The sequence below is a fragment of the Cyprinus carpio genome, chromosome A16 (assembly GCF_018340385.1).
Source record: "Cyprinus carpio isolate SPL01 chromosome A16, ASM1834038v1, whole genome shotgun sequence".
Classification (NCBI taxonomy): Eukaryota; Metazoa; Chordata; class Actinopteri; order Cypriniformes; family Cyprinidae; genus Cyprinus; species Cyprinus carpio.
The window spans coordinates 16,439,078-16,466,447 of record NC_056587.1 but is presented as its reverse complement, the minus strand read 5'-3'; the positions used below and the strand labels follow the sequence as shown (position 1 = coordinate 16,466,447).

The following is a 27,370-nucleotide window of genomic DNA, read 5'->3' as shown; positions in this document are numbered from 1 at the left end:
GGGGTGTTTTGGAGGCCGTGAATATGTGTAGTAGAAGTTATGAGTCAGAGCAGTGGTGACAGGTTCACTAGCCGTATGATCTCACAACAACCATAACAAAACCATTAAAAACACAGTTTCACTTTTTGGCAGCTTTTTGGGACGCTGTGATGGGAAACAATTTCGTATTATTGGCTTGTGATGTCATGTGTAGTAACTTCATAGCCACATGAGACAGTATGAGATCAGAGTGGAACCCGGCACCACACATGAGAGAAGTGAGGGTGAGCTACAAAATAAACCATAGGTATAATTAATATCAGTTAAATAATTATAAATCATGCGATTTTCATATTATTTAGTATCATGTAAATGTTTAATATAATGTCAATATTATAAATATCTAAATATACATATGTATATTTGGATTATTTTAGTATTTTATAAATAATATAAATGTGTTTATTTATTTATTGGTCTTTTTGTATGTGAATTGTATATAGCTTTATCTTAACTGGAAAATGGTATGGTCAAATCCTCATTTCAAGAATCTTCTGTTTATTTGATTATTAAATGAATATCTGATATAGTTAGCAAACTGTACTTTCGTCCCTCACAGCATCACTTTCATTAGTGTCAAATAAAATATGGCACTCTCATTCACATCTACACCCCCTAGATGATCGTCCTCAGTAACCAAAATGTAGTTTTCATTGCATTTGGTTCTTGAATTCATGTAAACATAAGTCAGTCATCAAAGACACATAGATCAACACACACACACGCACACACACGCACACACACACACACACACACACACACACACACACACACACACACACACACACACACACACAAAGTAGTCTTCTATCGTTATAGAAAAAAAAAATTCAGAGATAATTCTACTTTCTACAGGATAGAATCTACCTGGACCTTTATCTTTCTGCATTTTTAGATTCTCATTAAGACATTATTTAGTATGTTTATTAAGCTGCTTTCCTTGTGGGGGCCGTTGGCTGCTGTATGTGATTTTCAGGTTTTGCTGTCCTTGTGGGGACATTTGGCTCACACACAAACACACACACAATCCTAAATGGTTTAGCCATAGAGGCGCTGCACACTTTCACAGTAAGAAACTAAGAAAATAGAAAAATCTCAATAGCATAATTCCAAAAAATAATCCTTTCTGTAAGAAAAACCTATTATTCGCTTTAGGAAATAATTTCATTTAGTTCTCCTGAGCAAGCATTGCTTTTTTGTCGGTGTCCCAGTAATACATCAAATAAACGGCCTCCCAGGGTCTCGTTTTTTAAATGTTCCCACATCTGTTCGCCAAGATGCCGCTGCTAAAGCCACTTTCTGATGCAGTCCCTCACCCAGAGCTGTCAGAATGATTTCTGCCTGTTCTCGCTCTCTCCTCTATCTCACCTACTCTCTTTTTTTATTTATCTGGGAACATTTAGGGCATATTTTTAATGCTGAGCCTTATCCATGACTGTGGTTCAGTATAGGGTCAAACATAGTTGGATGCACAATACGTAGAACCACGTCTTGTCGGTAGCTAATAAAATAACAACCCCACATTCAAATCTGTTCTTTCATACCATTTTATATCAGGGGTTTCAGACTTAAACTCTGTTCCAAAGCCTAGTGAGCCTATACTGCATACACAGGCAGCTGCCTTCTATAGCAGCATCCTAACTGAAATGAAACTACATGATTTAATTAGAAATGTTGAAAGAATAATAATAAAAGAATAATAATTCTAATAGATGCCAACAGATTTTATATATATATATATATATATATATATATATATATATATATATATATATATATATATATACACTGTATATATATAATTATTGTTATCATTATTATTATTACTATTATTATTATTATATAGTAATGAAAATAGCATTTTTGTAATTAAATAATTTTCAGTTTTGTATTAATAAAAAATGCTGTGTGTGCAAAAAAATTTATGTGTGAAGAAGAAATTATGCCAATTTAATATATGAATATATATATATATGACTATATTAAATATGTATATAATGGAAATTTTATTAATCTTGTTAGAATTACTTAAATTATTAAAGGGACAGTTTACCCAAAAATGGAAATGTTGTCATCATTCACTCACCCCCACGTTGTTCCAAACCTGTATGGATTTATGTTTCTGTTGAAGACAAAAGAAGATATTTTGAAGAATGTTGGTAACCAAAGAGTTGCTGGTTGCCATTGACTGTAAATCAAGGTTTTTTTTTTTTTTTTTTATTTTTTTTTTTAGTTACATCATTTTATCTTGTGTCCACTTACACATAGTACTCTAATATTTTTACTAAAATAGTCAGATTTTTTTAGATACTTTACAGTGTTAAATAAACTGCAATTTTTTTATCGTTTTTATTATTATCAAGTATATTTTAAGCAATTTCTCCTGTTTTATCAGCGGTATTGTTGCTCACTGGAGTGCATTCTGAGATTGCATTTTCTGCAAAGGATATCTGAGATGCTGATTTTGGCAAAAACAAGAGACAGGACAAAAGCCAAGTAAAAGTTGCTTACGTTTTGAAATGTCCGTCACATCAGGAGTGCTCCTGTGATGCCTTAAAATGCTGCTTACAGGCAGCTCACTATATATATATCTTTTATCTTATATATATATATATATATATATATATATACTGTATATTTTTTTTTGAGCAGCACGTTTAACATTGCCATCCAGTCAGACTCTAATCGTATTGTTACAAAAGCACTAAATATCTGATGTTGTATCTTGCCAGTTTGATTGTTCTTTCTCTTTGTTTTGCTTGTTTAGTTTTTGTTTTGTTTTGTTTTTTCAAGATTGAGTTTTTTTTAGATTGATTCAAGCTTTGCTGGCAGCCTGTGTTTGTTGCTACCCATAATTCACTGCTCTACTTCATGACAGACAGCACTGCTCTGGATCGGCCGCTATGGTTTTGTGATGGATTACTCCAGACTAAATGCATCGCTAAAGACACACACACACAGCCCTTTTGAATAGTTAACCAATTTTTGTGAAGCAGGTTAAACACACAAACATGCACGGAGCACAATACACCTAATCTTTTATAAACATTATACACCAAATTACATGCACAAATTCATCACACAAATACACAGTGAGTCACACAAACAACAAATGTGGCCCCCTCTGGTTAGGCCTCTTTAACAAGGTAATGCATCATAAATTCATTTGGCTCAGAGTAAACATTGTGGAAAAATGAGAGTGATGGATGGGTGCCATGGGGAAGAGAGCCACAAGCCCCTGAGACCAAGTGTGTGTATGTGTGAAAGACAGACTGCCGCTCTGTTCATAAACCTAGCAAGGTTTTCAGTGCAACGTAGGTGCGTTACTGACACAAAGTCTGTTCTGGTAGGTAGGGAACTTAATTATGCTGCCTTAGAAGAGTCTGTAACAATGTGCTGTGTACTATCTAGTGTATGAACAGTTTTTTCTTTACAATATGAAAGCATTTGCTGTTTTCCAGTTGAAGAAAATAACATTTTGCATTTATTTATTTTTAGTATTTATATAATATTATAGTATTTATTAATTTTAAATTAGCTTATTATTTTAATTTGAGCTTATCTTTAGTCATTTTGTTGTGTGCATTTATCTTTTATTATTTTTAGAGTTTTCTGTAAATATTAGTATTTATTTCATTTAAGTTTAATTTTTAGACATTTTGTTTTGTGGTTTTGTCATTTTTATTATATTTCATGTTTCTTTTTTAAAGGGGTCATATGATGCGATTTCAAATTTTCCTTTCTCTTTGGAGTGTTACAAGCTCTTGGTGAATAAAGAAGATCTGTGAAGTTGCAAAGACTAAAGTCTCAAATCCAAAGAGATATTCTTTATAAAAGTTGAGACTCGTCCACACCCCCTGAAACAGCTCGTTCTAACACTATCTACATCACTATGTGGGAAGATTTGCATAACGCTGCCCAGATGTTCACGCAAAGAAAGAAAGCATACCTTTTATTCTTGTTGTAGTATTGTTGTTGCCGCCGCCATGTCGTATGGACACTGTGTGTTTCACTGTGAAAGCGAAACTACTTTGTTTGGCCTTCCAAAAGAGGATGATATCTGCTTCGTCATGCCTGGGGCTAATTCGTGCTGGTCGCTGAGGAAATACATCAACTTTGCACTGTGGATTGCCGAATCGGCTTTCACCGTGGATGAAGTGGTGTCCAGCCCGGGATCGTCACGTGTGGTTGCTGCAAGACCAAGGTACACTCCTTCGCAGAATCCGCCCGCCGCACCATTCTCAAGCCGCCCGCCTCTGCTCATTCAAGCCGGCCGCAGCTCACTCTAGACAGCAGCTCACTGTAGGCCTCCGGCCTCTGCTCACTCAAGACTGCAGTTCGCATTTCAGAAGGCGGGGCATAGAGGAGAAACAATAATGTACAGTATGTGGAAAATGATGTGGTTTTTTTTTTACCCTAAACCGCATAAACACATTTCATTACACCAAATACACAAAATAATGTTCTTTTTAGCAGCATCATATGACCCCTTTAAATAACATTTAGGTTTAATTTATTTCTATTTCAGTTTTAGTGTTTATTTATTTCCAGTTAGAACTTAAATGCGTATTTCAGTAATTTTAATAAACTTATTTCAGGTGATTGTCAAGGTTTTCATATAATATTTATATTATTTCAGCTTTATTTCAAATAACAAATATGTGTTTAATTGTTTTAGTTTTATTTATCAATAATAATAAGCACATTTAGCCCCTTCAAAATGGCAACAAAATGTGCAGAAGAGTGCTTTTTTTGTTTTCACCAAATTCTAAGTCAGCAAGTGATGAAATACATCCCAGAACGCATTGCAATGAGACCAAAAAAAAAAAAAAAAAAAACAAGATGGCGGACAAAGCAAGAAAAATTTATTACTTTTACTTATTTAATACAGAAATGTATCCATAATATATATATATATATATATATATATATATATATATATATATATATATATATATATATATATATATATATATATATATATATATATATATATATATATATATATTTAAAATTACTTAAAGTAACCATTTTACCCTGACAAGTTTATAGAGTATGTGTAAGACGGACTAATTTTTGGTGAATTAAATTTTGCTTTTGAGATTATTGCATCATACCTTACTGCATTGAGTTGAGTTTTCTGTGCATTCAGCTTATGAAGTGCTATTTTCTAATAGAAGTTGCTCATGTAGAGTGTTCCAAATCACTTACTTATAAGGGTTCTGTTTCATTTAGAATGCTGCCCTATAAGGCTGCTGTCCATGTAGGCAGGTTTTGGAATGGGGCTTGTGAGGTACTGCAGTATATAATATATGATTGTGGGTGATTGTACAGACATGTTTTCAGTTCATGGGCTGCTAATCTTTATGGTGGTCATTCATTTAACTGTGGAGAGACCTTTGAGAGAGAGGGAATAAAAGAAGAAGAAAAACAGCAGGAGAGGGAGAATAACCAGGCTGGAAAGTGTGATATCCCACTGCAGTGACCACGCTGCTACAGGAGACCTGCGTTTTCCATTTTGGGATTCAGCTGCGTTTGCACCGAAGACACTGACAGTCTCAGCATCTTTACACCTTCAGCCTGGCGCACACACACATATTTTTTTCATCCGTATCTGTGAATGTTGAAGGATGTGCCCACTTCCACTCTTGTCTCTTTTTCTGATAAAAACTCTTTATTTCCACAGTTGCAATTATCGCCTCCCATTTTTTGGGATGGGCATAGAGGAGAAACAATAATTTACAGTATGTGGTATGTGGTTTTTTTTTTTACCGTAAACCGCATAAAGACATTTCATTACACCAAATACACAAAATAATGTTCTTTTTAGCAGCATCATATGACCCCCTTAAGTAACATTTAGGTTTAATTTATTTTTATTTCAGTTTTAGTGTTTATTTATTTCCAGTTAGAACTTCAATGCGTATTTCAGTAATTTTAATAAACTTATTTCAGGTGGTTGTCAAGGTTTTCATATAATATTTATATTATTTCAGCTTTATTTCAAATAACATATATGTGTTTAATAGTTTTAGTTTTATTTAACAATAATAATTAGCACATTTAGCCCCTTCAAAATGGCTACAAAATGTGCAGAAGTGTGCTTTTTTGTTTTCACCAAATTCTAAGTCAGCAAGTGATGAAATACATCCCAGAACGCATTGCAATGAGACCAGAAAAAAAATAATAATCAAAGATGGCGGACAAAGCAAGAGAAATTGATTACTTTTACTTATTTAATACAGAAATGTATCCATAAATATATATATATATATATATATATATATATAAATATATATATATATATTATATATATATATATATATATATATATATATATATATATATATTTAAAATTACTTAAAGTAGCCAATTTACGCTGACAATTTTATAGAGTATGTGTAAGACGGACTAATTTTTGATGAATTTAATTTTGCTTTTGAGATTATTGCATCATACTTTACTGCATTGAGTTGAGTTTTCTGTGCATTCAGCTTATGAAGTGCTATTTTCTAACAGAAGTTGCTCATGTAGAGTGTTCCAAATCTCTCACTTATAAGGGTTCTGTTTCATTTAGAATGCTGCCCTATAAGGCTGCTGTCCATGTAGGCAGGTTTTGGAATGGGGCTTGTGAGGTACTGCAGTATATAATATATGATTGTGGGTTGATTGTACAGACATGTTTTCAGTTCATGGGCTGCTAATCTTTATGGTGGTCATTCATTTAACTGTGGAGAGACCTTTGAGAGAGAGGGAATAAAAGAAGAAAGAAAAACAGCAGGAGAGGGAGAATAACCAGGCTGGAAAGTGTGATATCCCACTGCAGTGACCACGCTGCTACAGGAGACCTGCGTTTTCCATTTTGGGATTCAGCTGCGTTTGCACCGAAGACACTGACAGTCTCAGCATCTTTACACCTTCAGCCTGGCGCACACACACATATTTTTTTCATCCGTATCTGTGAATGTTGAAGGATGTGTCCACTTCCACTCTTGTCTCTTTTTCTGATAAAAACTCTTTATTTCCACAGTTGCAATTATCGCCTCCCATTTTTTTTGCCCTCCATCCTCTTAAAATGAGCAGCAGCCCTGATGCGGTGATTAACTCTAAATTGCAACAGCTGTTGATGGCAACTCCAATTAAGACTGCAGGCATCAATTTAGTGGCAATCTATAGCATTAGAGAGAGAGGGTTCATCTTTTACCAGCCCTGTTAGCCACCCAATGGTGACAGAAGCCTGTCACTCAGGCCTGCAAATTACTCTGATTGGCCAGAGAATAGAGTGTCTGTTGCATTTGGGTGGCTGTTGTTTGACATGCTGGCTTTTCTGTTGCGTATATGGGGTAGTACAGCTTAGTAGTGAAAGATGTGTTATTACTATTGCATCCCTGAGCAAGACATTTAACCTCAGGTTGCTCCAAGGTCATGGTTTCTGAAACAAAACATCATGCTGTTGTGTTTAAGGGTTTTTTTGTGATCAATTATTATTGACAGTGAAAGTAGAGAATAGGTGGGAAATCATTTGTGGAGAGATAAGTAGAAGGAACACACAAACTGTGCCTTCAGCATAAGCACCAGGACAGCAGGGGAAAAAAATGTTTTTTCTTTTTTTTTTCTTTTTTTTTTTTACATCAACAATATGGCAAATAATTTTAAGCATAAATAAAGTATTATATTAGAAATAACAAATATATAATTTAGATTTTCGTAGATTTACTTAAATCTCATCAAAGCTGAGAGCTGGGACAGGCCCTGATATATTTCAAGCGAAATCGAAGAACTGATGTGACATAATTTTAAACAAAATTTGTTTTGTGTTTGTTTCCGGAAAAGTTCGTTCTGGCTGCAAAACACCTTCGTACTACCATTGGTTCATAATGGTTACATCATAGGAGGTGTCTGCTGAGGCTCCGCCTTCTTTCACGCTGAACTCTTCTCTGGGTTCATTTAGTCTGTTGAGTCCTTGGAAGTGAGATGTCCGTGCAGTGGAGAGCTGCTTTATAGTAGAAAATTATGTTTTGCTTCTGATGAAATGAGACACTGACACTGTTTTTCATGTTTAATACTGCTGCTTGATTTTAAGCTATATATTGTATAAAGTGCCATGTAAACACACGTGACGTGACTTCACAGGAGTGCTAATTTGCAGAGCTTGTGCTAACATACCCATGTTGTTATGAACAGATGCATTTTATAAAAATTACATTACAAAATTTAATTTGTGTTAATTTTATTACTGAGAGGAAAGCACGCAGCACGTTTACACACACACACACACACACACATATATATATATATATATATATATATATATATATATATATATATATATATGTTTTATTTTATTATTATTTTTAAGTGTATTATTTATGAATTGCATTGTTATTATTATTTTATATTATATATATAATACCTGTTCTGAATAAGACCCAGTTCTCAGTTTCCAGCTCTTCCTTCTAGCTATATTTAGGCATCATGCAACGACATCATTTCAAGAGAGGGAATAAGATGGAAATTGATCACCTGACTGGTTTAGTGACAAACGACTCTTTATATGGTCCCACGGTGTTAATCGTAAGATTGTATCGATTTTATCATTCGTTTTAAAACAGCCGTCATTGTAACATCTTAACGGTTGGTCTAGGTCTTCTATTCTTTCCCAACCCTCCCTTTGGCCTTCGCTGGCAGAGTTCCAACTAGAGCACTCTGTCCCTATGGGCTAATCAGCTGAGCACAGGCCCGCTGGCTGGGCTGTTAGTTCTGGTTGTAATGCAGGCGGTGGGAATGTGTGTGAGCTTCCCAGCCCTGTTTAATCTCTCCTCTCTCTGGAATGCTCTGGAACTCTGAAGTGCTGCTTCAGCATTGTGGACCATTGCGAGTACAGCCCCGAAAGAAATATTGAGTGTAGAGCTTCGACAGCACCTAGACACCTGTCTCAAACTTGCAATGGCAAGATTCTCAGATGTACCATAGACAGTCCATGCAAATGCATTAGTTTGCATGAAAGGTTCTGCCCTTGACTTTGCTTCTCCTGCAGATGAAGTCTGTAACGAGACTCCTGGGCTCCAAATGGTTTAGATATTATTAAATATTTACGTTACATTCATTAAGCATTTAAAAACTATTTATAGAGCCATCAGCAAGAGTGGCATGTTCCTCTGTCAGTAGCTGTGAGAATGTAGCGTGGTCTTTTTTTGCTGAGCTCCTGTTAGAGAGAATAAAAGAGAGCGTGCTGACTGTTTCGTGATGTTTTGAGCAGTGCCAGAGCTGTCCGACAGGAGACACAGAGGTCTAGGTGAGATGTGGATTGGTATGACATTCACAGATGCTTGCTGAAATCCCCATCGCTCAGTTCTGGGAAAGGCGGCAGCGAGGACAAAACGAACTCTGGCTGTTTGTTGCACTGTGTCATACAGAAACTGCTTTTTACTTAGTTCCTGTGGTGACAATAAACTTTTTCTCTCATTCTTTCTTTTTGGTTATTTTTTTTAACACTGCAGGCCAGGAACAAACACTTTATGTAAAAGCCTCCTTTTTTTTTTTCTTTTTCTTTTTTTTTTATCTTTGAAAATCTATAAATATATAATGTCATTAATACATAAATGAAATGAATTAGCCTATTTCAGTTCTAATTTATATATTTCTATTTAAATGGTCTTCTATAACAATATTATTTATTTATAATGTTTTTATATTTTTTATTATCTAAATGTTTTACTTTATTCTGTAATTTGTATTAGTGTATTCTGTTCCATACTATTAAAGTAAATATGATTTTATGTAACTTTTTAAAATTTTACTACACTTTATTTTCTTCTGTACTATTAGAATAAGTTTTTCATTTAAACTTTTCAATTTAATACTGTTCAAATAAAGTAAATCTTTGTTCTATTCTCTTCTGATTTTTATGTTCCTTTTAAATGCCTTTTTTAAAGATATTTTTTTAAGATAAATACTGCTTTATAAACTAATAATGGTAACATTGAGAAATATTTTTTCACAAAATGCTGTAGCTTAATTTAATTATATCAGACAAAGCTCATTCATTTAGGAAGTTGTGGACATGTGAGTTTCAGTGTGTGTGTGTGAGTGAGTGAGAGAGAGAGAGAGAGAGAGAGAGAGAGAGAGAGAGAACAGTTACTTAAATGTACTAAGCTCCACTGATGAGTTACTCATAACTTGAATATAGTAGACTATACCTTTCCCTGCATCTTATTTGTTTTTGCCCATTATCCACAGTAAACGGTCAAAGGCAGACTCTGAAGAGTATAATTTAATCAATTCAGTAGCTCTGTTCACCATGACCAAACCACTTTTCATATACTGTAAGGTGAAAGGCATTAGAGCTTACATAGACAGAAACAGAGCATTGGAGACATTGTGTCCTCAGGTTATGATGAAGACCCACATACATATGTTCATCTAAGGTTTCAAAACAGAACCCGAGGAACAAAACATGGCCTTGTCCTCCACACTGAATCATTTTGGAAGCATACTGATCCTTGAAGGTATATATCACATTCACATACACACATTCACACACACACACACACACACACACACACACACACACACACATACAGAGCTCTGTTTTCAGTCTTGTTTGGGGGCCTGAAGGAAGGGCCGGTGTTTTCATTTCATATTCATAAATCATTCATACTTCTCACCACATCAGTCCTTTAGAAAATCAGCCCTTCGTCTTTATATTGAGATTCCAAATATATTTTCCCATCCACATCACAGATGTAATCCACCTGCCTGTCGCTCTTTCCCAACTCTCAGCTTTGACGAGAGTGACACATTTATGAGATATTTTCACTGAGCTCTTATTCTTTTGTATTTCTGAGGCTTTGGCTCTCTAATACAATTAAATAGATGTTTCAGACTGAGAATGAGGGTGGAGTCCAATTTGAAACGTTAACCCTTCGCCCCCATGGAAGCAGGTAGCCCCTTTAAAGTGGTGGCACTGAAGGTATTTCCAGATTAAACTTACTTTTAGGATTCAACTTACATTCAGTTTTGAAACTTAATTAGACTGTAAGTGTTTTACATAGAGATATGAGGTCATTTCAATATGTACTGGTGTTAATCTGTGATTTTATTGCCAATCATAAATGGAAATGTCAATATTTTTTTTCCCAGGAGAAAATTATAGGCTATGCTTCTGAAGTTTTGTCATTTTAACAGGGACTCATTTATTTAAGGCTGCATTTATTTATTTATTTATAATACAGTAAAACAGTAATATTGTGAAATACTATTACTATTTCAAATAATTGTTTTCTTTTAAATTTATTTTTGTGATGGTGAAGCTGAATTTTCAGCATCATTACTCCAGTCTTCAGTGTCAGTGATCCTTCAGAAATCATTCTTATATACTAATTTGCTGCTCAAGAAACATGTATTATTATTATTATTATTACTATTATTATTACTATTATTATTATTATTAATAATAATAATAATAATAATAATAATAATAATAATAATAAACAGTTGCTTAATTTTTTTCTTTTGCAGCATTGGTTGATAAACAGAAAATTCACTTTTGATCAATTTAATGCATCTTTGCTATACAGAAGTGTTAGTTTCCTTTTCTTCAAAAAAGAAGAAAAATCATATTAAACCAGAATGTTTGCATCAAAGGTTACTGCTATCAAGTCTATCTAAATGTTAAAAGCATAAGTGTACGCTTTCATACAACTACTTGCGAATACTAATGAGATCGCATTGGTGCTTCTGTAACGATAATCATCCAGATGCATGAGTTTTATCACAGAGGAGCCATACAAATTGTTGTTTAATGGATGTCACCCTGAGAAACAATTACCTTCTGAATAGTGCTTTATATGCTGTTGTTTGTTTGCAAGTTTTTATTATTTCTTATTAACATTTTTTACAGTTTTATTATTTAGTTTAAACCATAGCCATTTGAGGCAGCATAAAGAACACTCTTCAAACAGTGTTTGATGTTGAACTTGAAATGCTCTGCGTGGGGTGTTCAATAACCCGTTTGGATCTCAGTCAGTGAATGAGAGCGTAGAGAACATATGGTGTGTGAGGAGATATCATAAAGCAAACTACAGTTGCTCTTTTAATCACTTTCACTTAATAAAAGAGTGATGGTATCCTGCAGGGTCGAACACAATTCTATTTTCATATATTTCAAAATTTAATTTTGGCTGTGACGTCACAGCTGAATTTTCAGCAGTCATTACTCCAGTCTTCAGTGTCACATGATCCTTCAGAAATCATGCTACTGTAATATGCGGATTTGGTTCCCCCAAAAATATTTATTATTAGTGCTAAAAGTGTGTGTGTTTTCCGGATACATATAATGCTAGCTATGAAATTAGCTTTTGCGAGAATTGCCAGTTTTATTCCAGAAATGTCTTAAATGTCATTTCCACTACAGAATGTTATCGAACTTCATTTGAGATTTTATGTAAATTAAATTTTTTCTTTACAGTGTGTGATTTTCCTCTGCACATTTTAGCCTGGGCTTCAAAAGGACAGATGCAGTATGTTCTCTTAGTTTGCAAGTGCTTTAATGCTGCTCATTTTGGTCTTTGCACACACGCACATCAAAACCCCTTCAACAACGGGCATACAGTGTCTGTTTCGTGTACGCTGTCCTCTCAGACCCCCATTAGCTAGCCTCACAGTGTCTCTAGAAGAGGCCATCAACACAACAGTGGATTCCACCAGTGCGTGAGTGAGAGACAGATAGAGATGTACCCATCTAAGGCCCTTCAGCATTTCGTAGTCTTCATTTACACAGCTTTCAGCTTTAACAACTCACTCTCTCAGTCTCCTCTCTATCCTGGGTTTCTCATGTCACCAATCACAAAAGCAGCATGGAAGACCAGACCAAAACAACCATAGGATGCTTGTTTTGTCTGAGACACTTTGTAAACAAGGTATCCTCACCTGTACTGTGTTTCGTTGAGTCTTGCGCGTTCCTGGACAATTTCTGTATCACTTAGAAGGCCACATCCCATCTAAATGGGTCGTCTTTTGCAACCAGAGTTTATGCAGATAATTTGAAGTCTGAATATATGTGACTCCATGACGATTGACATTTCTAATGTTTGACTGCGTGTGTTCTCTTCACAGCAACAGGAGCAGGACCCCACTAACTTGTACATCTCTAACCTCCCGGTTTCAATGGATGAACAAGAGCTGGAGAACATGCTGAAGCCCTTTGGACATGTCATCTCCACACGGATACTCCGAGATGCCAACGGGGTCAGCCGGGGGGTCGGCTTTGCCAGGTAACCTTGACAACCGACATTCTCTTTGGCACATGCAAGACTAGCCAGAGAGTTTGTTCAAGATGCTACATATAAAAACATCCCTTAGTTTCTTTCTTTTCCTGCTTTTCTCCCCCTTCTTTTGTATGGCGCGTGTGGGGTGGGTTGGCTGGTTTCAGGGTCAATGGCTATGTAAGAGATCCCTGCAGAGGCTGTGTGTGTGTGTGTGTGTGTGTGTGTGTGTGTGTGTGTGTGTACGAGTGTGCCAGCCAGGCAATTAGCCATTCAGCCATGATTGGGTGAGCAGAGCGGAATGGGGCCGCACAGAGGAGAGGAGCCACTCCAGAGAGCACAGACTAAATCAAGACTCCCAGCAGCCCGAAACAAACACTATATAACACCCCTGCTGCTCTTTATCTTCCCTCATACACTCGCTCTACAACTCTCCTCCCATTCTCTAAATTAACATACAAGGATATTTCTTCAATTAAAGGAACTTTAACATCCCAGAGGTTAAAACTAAGAGATTTCAACCTATTTTTGGTATATGAAGATCGCATTCAAACTGGGAGCATTTTGTCATGCTTTCATCATTAATTTGGGCTCTTTTTGAATTTTATTTATGTATCAGTTTATTCAGTTTAATTGGTGTACCTTTGAACCTATAGACACAGACTTTCAGTCATAATAGGAAAAACAGGTTGATGTGAAATATGAGACATGTAATATGTGGAGAAAACAAAGAAAAATCAAGGTAAATTTAAATTGTGAGCAAAACATTGTTATTTTACATAATTTGTACATTTGTCAGTTTATTCAAAAGAGTGAAAATATTATTCACCTGTGTATTTAGTATTCATAAAATGTTTGCTATGAGATTAGCCTCATAATGGAGTCAACCATTTCATTGCAACTGCATAATGTTATCAAACCAAATTAAAATACATTATTTTAAATATTGTGGAAATTGCATTTGTTGATTCTAAAAAAAAAAAAAAGCAGAACATTTCCTGTGACGAATGTATATCCACTGTTGGAAATTGTAAGTAGACTAATTAAAGTAGTGAAATTATATAAAGAGTCTGTTTTAATAGAGTTCATTTTCTACAAGTCCACAGGGCCAAACATGTCCATAGCTGAAGAAACGCCATAAAGCAGATTTTTAAAACGCTAAATCTGTTCAGTTTTCAATGTGATTTCACTGCGGTTATGACTGATGACTTTAAAAGAACACTCCACTATTTTTAAAAATAGGCTCATTTTCCAACTCCCCTAGAGTTAAGCAGTTGAGTTTTACCGTTTTCGAATCCATTCAGTCGATCTCCGGGTCTGGCGGTAGGACTTTTAGCTTAGCTTAGCATAGATCATTGAATCTGATTAGACCATTAGCATCTCTCTCAAAAATGAACAAAGAGTTTAGATATTTTTCCTATTTAAAACTTGTCTCTTCTGTAGTTACATCGTGTACTAAGACCGACGGAAAATGAAAAGTTGTGATTTTCTAGGCCGATATGGTTAGGTACTATACTCTCATTCTGGCGTAATAATCAAGGAACTTTGCTGCCGTACCATGGGTGCAGCAGGCGCAATGATATTACGCCTATTTTCAAAAATAGTGGAGTGTTCCTTTAATTCTGATTGCTTCATGCTGTGTTTCACTTCGCTTCTCTTTCTGACACAGAATGGAGTCCACTGAGAAATGTGACGTGGTGATTCAACATTTCAATGGAAAGTTCCTCAAAACCCCACCAGGAGTGCCAGGCAAGTGTCAACAACACAGTGTGTTCTAACAATATTGTACCCTAACCAGGTGCAAAGCGATAAAGTGACAATCATCTAGACATTTTGTTGCCCACATGTCTATTTTCACAGCTCTGTCCACACTAAAATCTCATTGCTCTGAAGTCCCTCTCCATACAGCTGTATATTAAAGAAATAGTTCAGCCAAAAATGACATTCTGTCATCCCTTACTCTCCCTCAAGTTGTTTCAAACCCATATGTTTTTGTGAGTAAATGATGACAGAAATCTCTCTCTTTTTTATTTTTAATTTTTTTTGTGAACTGTCCTTTTAAATATTAAATATGTTCTGATTTCTGATTCATCAAAATTACACCTGTCTCACTCACCATGTCAAGCTTTGGATATATACTAAACCCCTAAGCTCAGTGTGATCCAAAGCTCTCGTGTGAGGAAGCACACGTCCCCCCACTTTGAGTCACTCTGCTCATCAGCTTCATATGACAGGATCTGATTTATAGGTTGATTAAGGTTTAATTTAAGCCTGGTGTGCCTGAGGAAAACAGTTCCCAGAGGGCAGCAGAATGTACTGCATATAGCCTACTAGAGACAAACATTTATACAGAAGACCGCATTTAGAACACATTTAACTTACATTACCTGATGTATATCAGAGCGATACAGTATATTAGTTAGATGTGATGTAGGGCGGGACTTGATTTTATCTATCCACATTAAATTGGGTTGTAAAAACTGGGCTGTGATGTTATTGGTTGGCATTATGTTTTGGCCTTATTCCAAAATCATTTCAAATGGCAAATTTTGACCCTGGATCACAAAACCAGTCTTAAGTCGCTGGGCCATATTTTTAGCAATAGCCAAAAAAAATTGTATGGGTCAAAATTATCGATTTTTCTTTTATGCCAAAAAATCATTAGGATATTAAGTAATGATCATGTTCCATGAAGATATTTTGTACATTTCCTACCTTAAATATATCAGAAGGTATATAAAGGTTAATATAATCAGATTCCATATATTCAGATAGTTGTATCTCGACCAAATATTGTCCTATCCTAACAAACCTAAAAAAGAAAGCTTATTTATTCAGCTTTCAGACAATGTATAAATCTCAATTTTGAAAAATTTACCCTTATGACTGGTTTCGTGGTCTAGGGTCACAAATGTGTTATTAGATTTTGTTGATAGATTTTTCTTTAAAGGAAAATTCTGATTACAGTCTTAATTGACAACATGTATGGCATAATGCTGATTGCAACAAAAATTAATTTCCACTTGTCCCTCCTTTTCATAAAAAGTGAACAGGGCCAATCTGTAAATGTTAAAATACTCTCAAAGTTTCAAAGTATGATATTAATTTTTTAATGATTTTAAGATGAAAAAATATTTTACTAACCATTTCAATCCAATTTCACAACTTTGTTGCCATGAAAAAATTATGTTGTAAACAATAAAACGAAGGTAAAAATGTTTTAAACAGCTCACATAGTTCAAGTTTTAACCGATGTGCTTTTATAAAATTAAAAGCTTTACATTTCTGCTTAATATCCTCCAAAAATTGGTCCATTCACTTCTACTGTAAGTGCCTCACTGTAATTCCATTTTTGCTTATTTTTAAAGAAAATTATGGGAAATAATTCAAAATTACTTTCCATGGTCATCAACATTATACTGACTGAACTTGTATTGAACTCAGAATATTCCTTTAAATAAACAAACACTCAACAGTCATGCTCAAAATGAACAGAGACATTTATTAAGTGAATTCTGTCGCCTTTAACAATGACTAAAACTTTATATCACAGGCGCACACCAAATGTGTAAACAGTGTTTTTTAATGGTGTAGTTTTGCAAAGCTCGCGGTATTTTCCTCAGTAATTTGCTTGGTGTTTGTTCCCCTGCTGTTGCCGAGCTTTCTTGTTTCCCTTAGAGAGAGAAAAGGCGAGTAAAGGCAATAGAAACAGCTGGAGAGGTTAGGGTGGATGAGAGAGAGAGAGAATATGAGATTCCTGTTGGATGCAGTAGGTGTGTGTGTATCTGTCTGTTTTCTGTTTGAAGGAGGCATAGGCAGAGGGTTTGGGGGGTGGGGGGAGAGGGGGTAAAAGCAACTGACAGGACAGAGAGAGAGAATAGGAAGAGAGAGATTGGAGAGGGCAGCCTGCAACTCTGGCAGTTGCTGTGTGATTTGTGGGGTGTAGCGTGCAGCTCGGTGTCAGACCCAAAGACAGAGGGATGATGGATGACTTCATCTATACCACTCTCTCTCTCTCTCTCTCTCTCTCTCTCTCTCTCTCTCTCTCTCTCTCTCTCTCTCTCTCTTTTCTCAGTACTAACAGACTCCTGGCCAACTCAGTCTTGTCTTTACCTTTACACCGTGTCTTAACCTTGTGCAACATGATAAAGCGACAACCAATAAAAATGTCTTCCATGTAAATCTGAGTTGTTACTAACCAGCTGCGACCACGACAAGCAATGAGCATTTTTCAGTCACTTGGTTTCTATTTCTGTAGCGTTCTCCTGGCCTTGTCCACACTGAAATCTGACTGGTCTGAGTAAAATATAGAATAATGTATATTATATTAATACAGACTACCGTTCAAAAGGTTGGGGTGAGTAAGATTTTTATTTGTTTTTGAAAGAATTCTTTTTTTGGCTTACCATGACTGCATTTATTCGATCAAAACAGTAATATTGTGAAATATTATTTCAATTTAAACTAGCTGTTTTCTATTTGAATATATTTTAAAATGTAACTTATTCCTGTGATGCAAAGCTGCATTTTCAGCATTACTCAAGTCGTAAGTGTCACATGATCCTTCAGAAATACAATGTTGATTCGCTTATTATTATCAGTGTTGAAAACAGTTGTGCTACTTAATATATTTGTGGAAACTGTGATACTATTTTAAGGATTTATAAAAAGTTTTATAGAAATATTTTGTATAGAAATATTTGTAAAATTACAAATGTCTGAAAAGTGACTTTTCTCTTAATGTATTTTAGGAATAAAAATAGTTATTTATGTCAAAAGGGAATTAGAAAAAAAAATCTTACTGAACCCAAACTTTTAAACGATATTGTATGCATATTAAATGTCAAACACGATGTGGCAGTTTTGCTGTCAGTATGGATAAACAAATTATAGATTGATGCTTGAGGGAACATTTTACTCAAAAATGAATATTCTACCATTGCTTATACTATGAATTTGTTTCTTCCTTGAAACACAAAAGCAGAAATTCATTAGAATATATTAAATAATTTGAGTTGAACTCAAGAACGACTCATTTAGACAATCAAACGATGCTTCAAAAATATTTATAATGACTAAGTCGCAAAATAGGTATCGCTATGCCTCTTATTAAACACCAATGAGAGTAAAGATTTAAATGTAATAATTTTCCTGACATAAATCAATCTTATGGCTCTTGACGACTTAAAATATAGTGTACAGGCCATGTGGACTCTTTTTACAATGTGTTTTTGTTGTTGTTGTTTGTTTGTTTGTTTGTTTGTTTTTTTGTCCCCATCCACTGTAGAGAAAAAAAAGCAGTGTGAACATTCTTTAAACCATCTCTTTTTTTGTGCTCCATGAAAGTCATACAGGTTTAGAGCAACAAAAGGGAGGGTAAATGATGACAGAAATTTTATTTTCAGGTGTAATATTCCTTCACCTGAAAAAGAAAAGGCTTCTTCTGAGAAATGAAAGGCAGAGAGTGAGAATGAGGTGATATTGTGCACTTTAAAATCAGGAATATTGCTAAAGCCGTAGCCAGCCTTCTGATAATGTATTCAGCCTTGAAAAGGAGCCGTGCATGTATTGATATCCAGGTTTAAAGCTCTAAAATAGCGTCTCATCGATTTTCTCTCCCTCCCCTTCTCTTTTCCATCTTTCTATCTCTCTCTCTGTACTTACTATCTTGTAAGTGGATCACACGAGCATGTGGAATAACTGTGTTTTGCACAAGTGATTCCTCTTTAAACTTGCTGTGAAGTGAAGATTCTCTCAAACAGGTGTAGCATTATTAAAACATCAGACATAAAAGAAATCAAATCTGCAGTATGCTTTTACAGAAAAACGTTACACACCTGCATCCACCTGCTTCTTCTTATACAGATTTTTTTATTTGAGGAAGAAAAATGGAACCTCCTTATTTGTCTCTTAAAGAAATAGTTCACACATTTACTCACCCTTATGTTGTTCCAAACCCGTATGACTTTCATGAAGCACTTGCTATCACTTGCTCTGTTGTTCTCCTCGTCTCTCTTGTCTCCATCTGCTGTAGGTGTGTGTTTGCTCGCGTGTTTTCCTGATCCAGCTTACTCAGGCTTTTCTAACAGGCCACGACGGGACCATCAAGCCTGCATGCTCTCATAATTACACAGGCTCTTAGGCAACATGCTGATGCTGGGGTAGATAATGATGACGATCGTGTAATGCCGTGACCCCTCCATCATGCACGAGCTCCCTGTCATGGGACATCCTGTGCTCTTTCCGTTCTGCTGATCTTTTCTACATGCCCAGCTCAAGCCTGTGGGTTCTGTCAGATCTTGGAGAGCGTTTAAGGCAGTTTGGCCAGTATCCTGATCTTGGCCTTAATCCATTTCTTCTGTTTTTTCTCCCTTCCTTCTTCTCTCCGTCTCACCCTATTCATGAGCAAAGTGACCTGAGGGAAGTCTTAATGGTGTGGGTTTGGGGATCACGGCATGGATGTGCTGCCATAACACTACACACATATGCATTCATTCTGGAATGATTTAGCCGATGGTAATTAAAAGTAAAATTTAGATATAGGCACAATTTCTTATTTACTGTGACTGTGTGACACATGAAAGAAGCGGAACTCTGCGCGAAACTGAAAAATAACAAATTGAAAGAGGAATGGGTACATGTTGCAAGGAGTCAAGGTCTGGCAGGTTGGTTTGGCCCTGTGAGCCCCTGCTGGTAGATGCTGTAACTACACAATCTTGCTCCAAAAAGCATTTTCTTTTTTTTTCTTTTTTTTTCTGTTGATGGCTGTTCAAAAGCAGCTGTGTATTGTGACAATATAAATATAAAACTTATACAGTACATCACTAATATTTCAGTATAGCATAGTGAATGTTTTACCATTGCCGTATTTGTTTCAAAAGGCTTTTGAAACCATAATACGGTCTTATTTTTTTCCTGTCTAATGCCTTTGACATCAAAATTCAAGATGGTTTGCTTGGAATTGTCCATGTGTTGCCATTATTTTATTTTCATATATTTTCATATATTATTCATTTCATATGTTGTTATTATTTTTACTTTATTTATTTAAAAAACAAATGTTTTATTTATTTTTTTACATTTACATTTATTCATTTAGCAGACACTTTTATCCAAAATGACTTACAAATGAGGACTATAACAAGCAATATTAAAAAAAAAATTGCCCTGTAATTAAAAATTTATAAAATGTTTTGTTTTTTTTCAATAAAATATTATAAAAAAAAAAAAATCTTTTATTTAACTTTTTAATTATTTTTATTTAATTTTATACACCAACAATCATGCCAAAAAAGAACATTGAATTGAAAATCCTGGGATAGACAGACAGATTGTTGAGCAGGGTCTTGTGTATGTGTTTTCCCACAGACTGATCAGTAAAGTGACTTGACTTGTTAAATTGCTGTGTGTATGTGTGTTAGCTGTGACTGAGGGAAAATGTAGGCCTGTACTGAAGTGCTTACAAGCCCACTGACAGTGAGACTGTGAGAGAGAGTACTTACACCCCACTGTCTGTGCTGATGGAAGGGGAAGCTAAATTATAGGGCCTGTCAGTGTGTGAGAGGCCAGGCTGATGTGTGTGTTCATGTGAGTGAGTGTGTGTGTGCGACATTGGGGTGACCCATCAAATTTGGTTCCACTCGACTCGCTAATGCCAGCGAGACTGGGAAATCAAGCTGCCACGGAGCGATACTCTCTCTGAAAATTTGTTTGCTTGCAGTTGAACGGGGCATGTGTGTCAGTGGTGAGGCCAGAAATCACGGGAGAAACCTAGTTGAAAATTCTGAATAAATAAATATTTTAAAATATATTAATTTTAAAATAAATAAATTTATTTTTATTTTTCGAAGATGCTTTTTTGCAGCCAGATAGTGTAGTTACGACATCTACCAGCAGGGGCCAAACCACTAGACAACTATATTGTTCCACTGTTTGAATGTATCCTTAATCTATTACAAAGCGCTCTGTCTGTTTACATACCACACCATCGAAACTAAATGTAAGATATCCCTCCCACTTTCAAGATAAATCTGCGAGTAATCTGATGGTCTAGTGACATGTTATTTTTGGACTGTTTTTGGGTTCAGTTCTTGCAGTGTTTATGGTGAGGTCATACTGGAGGGGTCTCAGGTAAGGGTTTGGCGGCCCGGCGCTGAGGCGTGGAGGTATCTGGAACATTCTGATGTATTTATGAGCACTGAGCTGGCTTCTGACTGATGTCTTATGTTTGGATAGTGTGTGCTTCAGACAAGGCGCTCACACGCTATGTGTGGGAGAGAGAGTAAGAGAGAAATTCTATAAAGGACGTGCTAATGAAGTTGTTTATTTTCCCTGGACTTACTGGGGACCATAATGGGTGCTGGCGTATATCGTTCTCTCACATTCTTTGTGTGCCTCTTTCTGTCTGTTTCCTTCTTTCTTTCTTTACTTTTACTGTATTTGTTCTCTCACTCTCTATATTTAATGGCACTTGCTAAGGCATGCATTGCTATCATTTTTGCTCATACTTTGTGTTGGATAATTCTCAAAATATGTCACCACTCTATCACAAAATGATCTTTTCAATTACTTTATCTTGACATTAGTACTAATATATAAGGTTTTTAATAAAACTGTTAAAATTAGTTTGTATTATTTCTTTACTTAATTTTATAAAATCCTATATATTTTGCTTTTTATTTAACTTTTATTTAAATAATTATTTATACTTAATAAAGACACTACAATTCAAGTGTTTGGAGTCATTAAGAATTGTTAAATATTTTTAAAACTAATCTATTATGCTCACCAAGGCTGTATTTATTTGATTTAAAAATAATAAAAAAATAAAATAAAAAAAGCAATATTGTGAAATGACAATTTAATGGAATTTATTCCTGTGATAACAAAGCAGAATTTACATCAGCCATTACTCAAGTCTTCAGTATCACATGATCTTTCAGAAATCATTCTAATATGCTGATTTGCAGCTCAAGAAACATTAAGATGTAGAATTATCCCTTTATATGGGGTTTCTTGAATGTTTAATTTATTAATGACTAAAACATCAAGGGACATTTTTTTCACCATATTTTGAGATCATTTTAACGATGAAATTGGTGGTAAAAATCCCATAGACTTACATTAATTATTTGCAACTGCATAGCAAAATCCAATCATCACTAGTGATGAGTTCTCTTCACATTCTCTGCTAAAACTGTAAATGTGTCGTTTTCTTGTCTCTCACATTTCCCCTCCTAAAAACTACGTGTTGGAATTTCTGAGAGCATCTGCACACGTCATTTTCTAAAACTGCTGCATTTTCAGTTCTCTGCTCTTCATGTCCTTAAAACTCACTTTTCCCATAACCTTTGAATAAGCATGAACCTGTTTTTTCTCTCTCTCTCTCTGCAGGGATGTGACAAGCATCCTCAGCATACAGGAGGCAGGAATAAAAGGTGTTTAGATTTGGCTGTAGTCTTTAGAGAGAATGGCAGTGGTTAATGTGGTGAAGGGCAGTGTGAAAACCCCACACTCTCTGTTGTGAGGCCTGCTCTGCAGAGCTGTACACTAAGTCAGATGGATGGCTTTTACAACACTTGTAAACATGTAAACATGACGCCCATGACCTCGTATACAGGAAATGCTGCAGGCTCTCAGGATCCTTCCAGTGTCCCATCATACCAGCATGTGCATTTAAATCTTTGCTATGTGTTTGTGTGAGAGGAGAGAACACTGGGTCCTAAATGTGAACTGATATATTAAGTAATTCACATTTCTTCATATATATGAGCTGCACAATTAATAGAGTAATTGGCTGCCATGAAATAATATTCAGTGAGCTCGTGCTGAACTGCAGTTCTCATGGTGCTGTGTAAACTTGCATTGACAGCTTTATTGATCGTAACAAGATGGGAGCATTCTATAATTGACGCTTTGATCACTTTCGGTGTATAATTTATTCAAAATCTGATAACAGGGTTTATTATTATTATCATTTTTATTATTCTGCTAAGAGAGCCAGTGATAAGTTGACTCTTTAGGCATTGTCTGGATTTATTGATGTATAAAACATCAAAACATTCATTTCAAGAACAGCCTTGATTAGCCTAAATATAAAATAGTTTTTTATGTAAATTCTATTAATCAAAATTAAAAATTAATAATCCTTATCAAGGGGAAAAAATAGTTTTATTTATGTATTTCATAATCCTGCAGCCTTATTTATAGTGCATACAGCTAGGTCTAAACGTTTATGATCATTAGTGAAAAATATTTCTATTTTCTTTTTCTTTTCTTTTTTTTTCATTACAAATTAGATTATCAGCATAATGTCACTGAAACTAAGAATCTGTAAAAAAGAATGCACATGATCAGTGTCAAAATTTGCTTATTTGATTAGTGATCATTTCATTTTACACTCATGTTTCTGTATTTTAAATTTTTCAAAATCATAAAAAAAAACATTTATGCCCAAATGCCCAGTTTGGCCCAGTTTTGCCCTTTGACCCAAGACTCACAATCAATCATGGTTATGTGGCTGACATTAGATCCATGTGGAAAATGATTCTCGTTCTCTCTAACACACACACATGCACGCCGCGTATGCACCTGGTAACTGGGTCTCTAAGCGCAGGTGTGGTAAAGGGATCAGGTGTTTTGGAAAACAGCTTGAATATGTGTTAGTGGTTGAGGTGTGAAAATAATATCTTCAGTGGAGCTGCTATAAAGGTCATGTCTTGTTGCTTATGGCTTAACAGAGTAAAATGTATTCATATTTTCTACACTTGTATGTGAAAACCAAACTCAAAGGTTATTCACATGTTCGTATTTTCATGCATTGCATTGCATAAGAATTGCAAGAACAGATGCACATACATTTAGTCAGAAAAAATGGAATGTTCTCGGTTAATACAAGGTAGACGCTGACTGAATAAACAATTGGCTTTCATCACAATACAAAGTGACAGTTGAATTAGCATCAGATTACCTGCATTTGGCTTCCATGCTTCCAGTTTGAATGAAGTTTTTGAGCATCGTATCAACATGTGAACACCTTGACCATCAGTCAAAGAGCCGTGTACCAGTGTGAACACCAAATCAATAAATCTAAAGCTAATATCATCAGTAAAATAAAGTGACATGCCCAGCGGGTCTTCAAACTGTGACAAGTGTGTGGAGCCTCTGTCATTTCACACCAGTGCTAACTGGAGATTTCCCTAAACCAAATTTTCTAAACTGCATTATATTTTGATTTATTCATGCTTTGTTCATCCTCGACGGTGTCGTGATTGATTTAGTGCTGTTCTGACACAAACAAAGCCGGGCCCAGATAATCGCGTTTACACAAGATAGAATTCTAATGAGGGGGAGAAGTGATCTTTCAGTGAAATCTATCTGATCTGGGGCGCTCACTAATAGCTCTGTCTGCCTCTGACCCGAGAGAGGACAACAGTCAGCCCCACGGTGGGCTAGTGATTTCAGCGGAGAGCCAATTAGGAAGCAATATTGCATGTATTTTTTTCTTCTTCTTCTTTATTAAGCATTCATTAGGGCTGCTGGGATGTGTCATGCATATCCAAATCAGACAGATTTGATTTCATACGTACATAAACGGGCAAAAACATTTTACAAACACCTGAAATGAGGGAAACATTTTCCTGCATTTTTAACCAGCAAACATGGGGGAGTTTTTTTTTTTTTTGCATGCATGCATGCACTGTCTGTATATATCATACGATGAATTGCTGCTGCATAAGCATCTTTTTTTCAACAAAGTTCTGTGTACCACCTGCTTTCCACAAGTGCTAATAGTTAATTGCGGATGTCAAATAGTGCTGACTTTTGTGAATAAATCTATTACCAGACTAATTTTACAGTGCGTCTGAAGTCTAAAAAACCCTTGAGACGCTTATAAAACAATTTTACATACGCATGAGACAGTTTTGCGTAAGCACAGAAAAACTTGATATAAATAAACCCGAAATGGTAACATGCAAGTTTTCATGTCAAGTCTCTTTTAGCCTTTTTTTTTCCTTCTTCAGTAAGGATGCATTAAATTAATAAAAAGTGACAATAAGACATTTGTTATGTTACAAAAGATTTCTATTTCTAATAAATTATGTTCTTTTGAAAAGTATACTCATTAAAGAATTCTGCAAATATTAAAGGGATAGTTCACCCAAAAATTATGTCATTAATGACTCACCCTCATGTCGTTCCAAACCCGTGAGACCTCTGTTCATCTTCGGAACACAGTATAAGATATTTTAGATTTAGTCCGAGAGCTTTCTGTCCCTCCATTGAGAATGTATGTACGGTATACTGTCCACGTCCAGAAAGGTAATAAAAACATCTTCAAAGTAGTCCATGTGACATCAGAGGGTCCGTTAGAATTTTTTGAAGCATCGAAAATACATTTTGGTCCAAAAATATCAAAAACTACGACTTTATTCAGCATTGACTTCTCTCCCGGGTCTGTTATGAGCGCATTCACAACACTGCAGTTTAGTGATATCCGGTTCGTGAACGAATCACTCGATGTAACCGGATCTTCTTGAGCCAGTTCACCAAATCGAACTGAATCGTTTGAAAACGGTTCGCGTCAACAATAAGCATTAATCCACAAATGACTTAAGCTGTTAACTTTTTTAACATGGCTGACACTCCCTCTGAGTTCAAATAAACCAATATCCCGGAGTAATTCATTTACTCAAACAGTACACTGACTGAACCGAGCCAGATAACGAACGAAACATTGACTCGTTCTCGAGTCAAGAACCGTTTCTGTCGGACGCGTCCGGTTCGAGAACCGAGGAGCTGATGATACTGCGCATGCGTGATTCAGACTGACACACAGCGCGTCTGAACCGAACTGGTTCTTTTGGTGATTGATTCTGAACCGATTCTGTGCTAATGTTATGAGCGCGGGTAAACCGAAGGCTTGAATCAAGTGCAATCATCGCCAATGAAGTCATTACGTCGAGCGCAAAAGAACTGGTGAACCGTTTTCTTCAACCGGTTTATTGAATCGAACTGTCCGAAAGAACCGGTTCGCGGAAAAGAACAGAACTTCCCATCACTACCGGTGATCCGAAAACCGATGCAACCAGTTCTTGACTCGGGAACGAGTCAATGTTTCATTCGTTATCTGGCTCGGCTCGGTGTTCATCTTCACTTCTCTCTTCACAGCAGTTCAGTCAGTGTACTTTTTGAGTAAATGAATTACTCCGGGATATTGGTTTATTTGAACTCAGAGGGAGTGTCAGCCATGTTAAAAAAGTTAACAGCTTAAGTCATTTCTGGATTAATGCTTATTGTAGACGCGAACCGTTTCAAATGATTCAGTTTGATTTGGTGAACTGGTTCAAGAAGATCCGGTTACATCGAGTGATTCTTTCGCGAACCGGATATCACTAAACTGCAGTGCTGTGAACGCGCTCATAACAGACACGGAAGAGAAGAGAACGCTGAATAAAGTCGTAGTTTTTGATATTTTTGGACCAAAATGTATTTTCGATGCTTCAATAAATTCTAAAGGACCCTCTGATGTCACATGGACTTCTTTGAAGATGTTTTTATTACCTTTCTGGACGTGGACAGTATACCGTACATACATTCTCAATGGAGGGACAGAAAGCTCTCGGACTAAATCTAAAATATCTTATACTGTGTTCCGAAGATGAACAGAGGTCTCACGGGTTTGGAACGACATGAGGGTGAGTCATTAATGACATAATTTTCATTTTTGGGTGAACTATCCCTTTAAGAATATTAAGCAACAGAGCTATTTTGAACACTGATGATAATATGAAATGTTTCTTTTTAGAACCAAATTTGGAAAGTTAAAATGATTTCTGAAAGATCACGTGACACTAAAGATCGGAAAATCGGCTCCAGAAAATTCAGCTTTCCCGTCACAGAAATAAATTACATTTTCACATATAAACAAACAGAAAACAGTTCATTGAAATTGTAATAATATTTCACAATATTACTGTATTTTTGATCAAATAAATGCAGCCTTGATGAGTATAAGAGACTTAAAAAACATTAAAAACATTACTTAAAAAAAACAAGTACAATTT

General features: G+C 35.6%; 1 protein-coding gene across 6 annotated transcripts in view; it reads left to right on the top strand.

Moving 5' to 3' along the window:
- The window catches only part of LOC109105379 (RNA-binding motif, single-stranded-interacting protein 3), a 146,454-nt gene that overhangs the window by 88,395 nt on the left and 30,689 nt on the right, over positions 1-27,370 (top strand). For all 6 annotated transcript variants that reach the window (XM_042772964.1, XM_042772962.1, XM_042772963.1 and 3 more), the window contains 2 exons: positions 13,156-13,313; positions 14,974-15,053. In XM_042772964.1, coding sequence (XP_042628898.1) covers positions 13,156-13,313; positions 14,974-15,053 — 238 coding nt within the window. The remainder of the gene's footprint in view (positions 1-13,155; positions 13,314-14,973; positions 15,054-27,370) is intronic.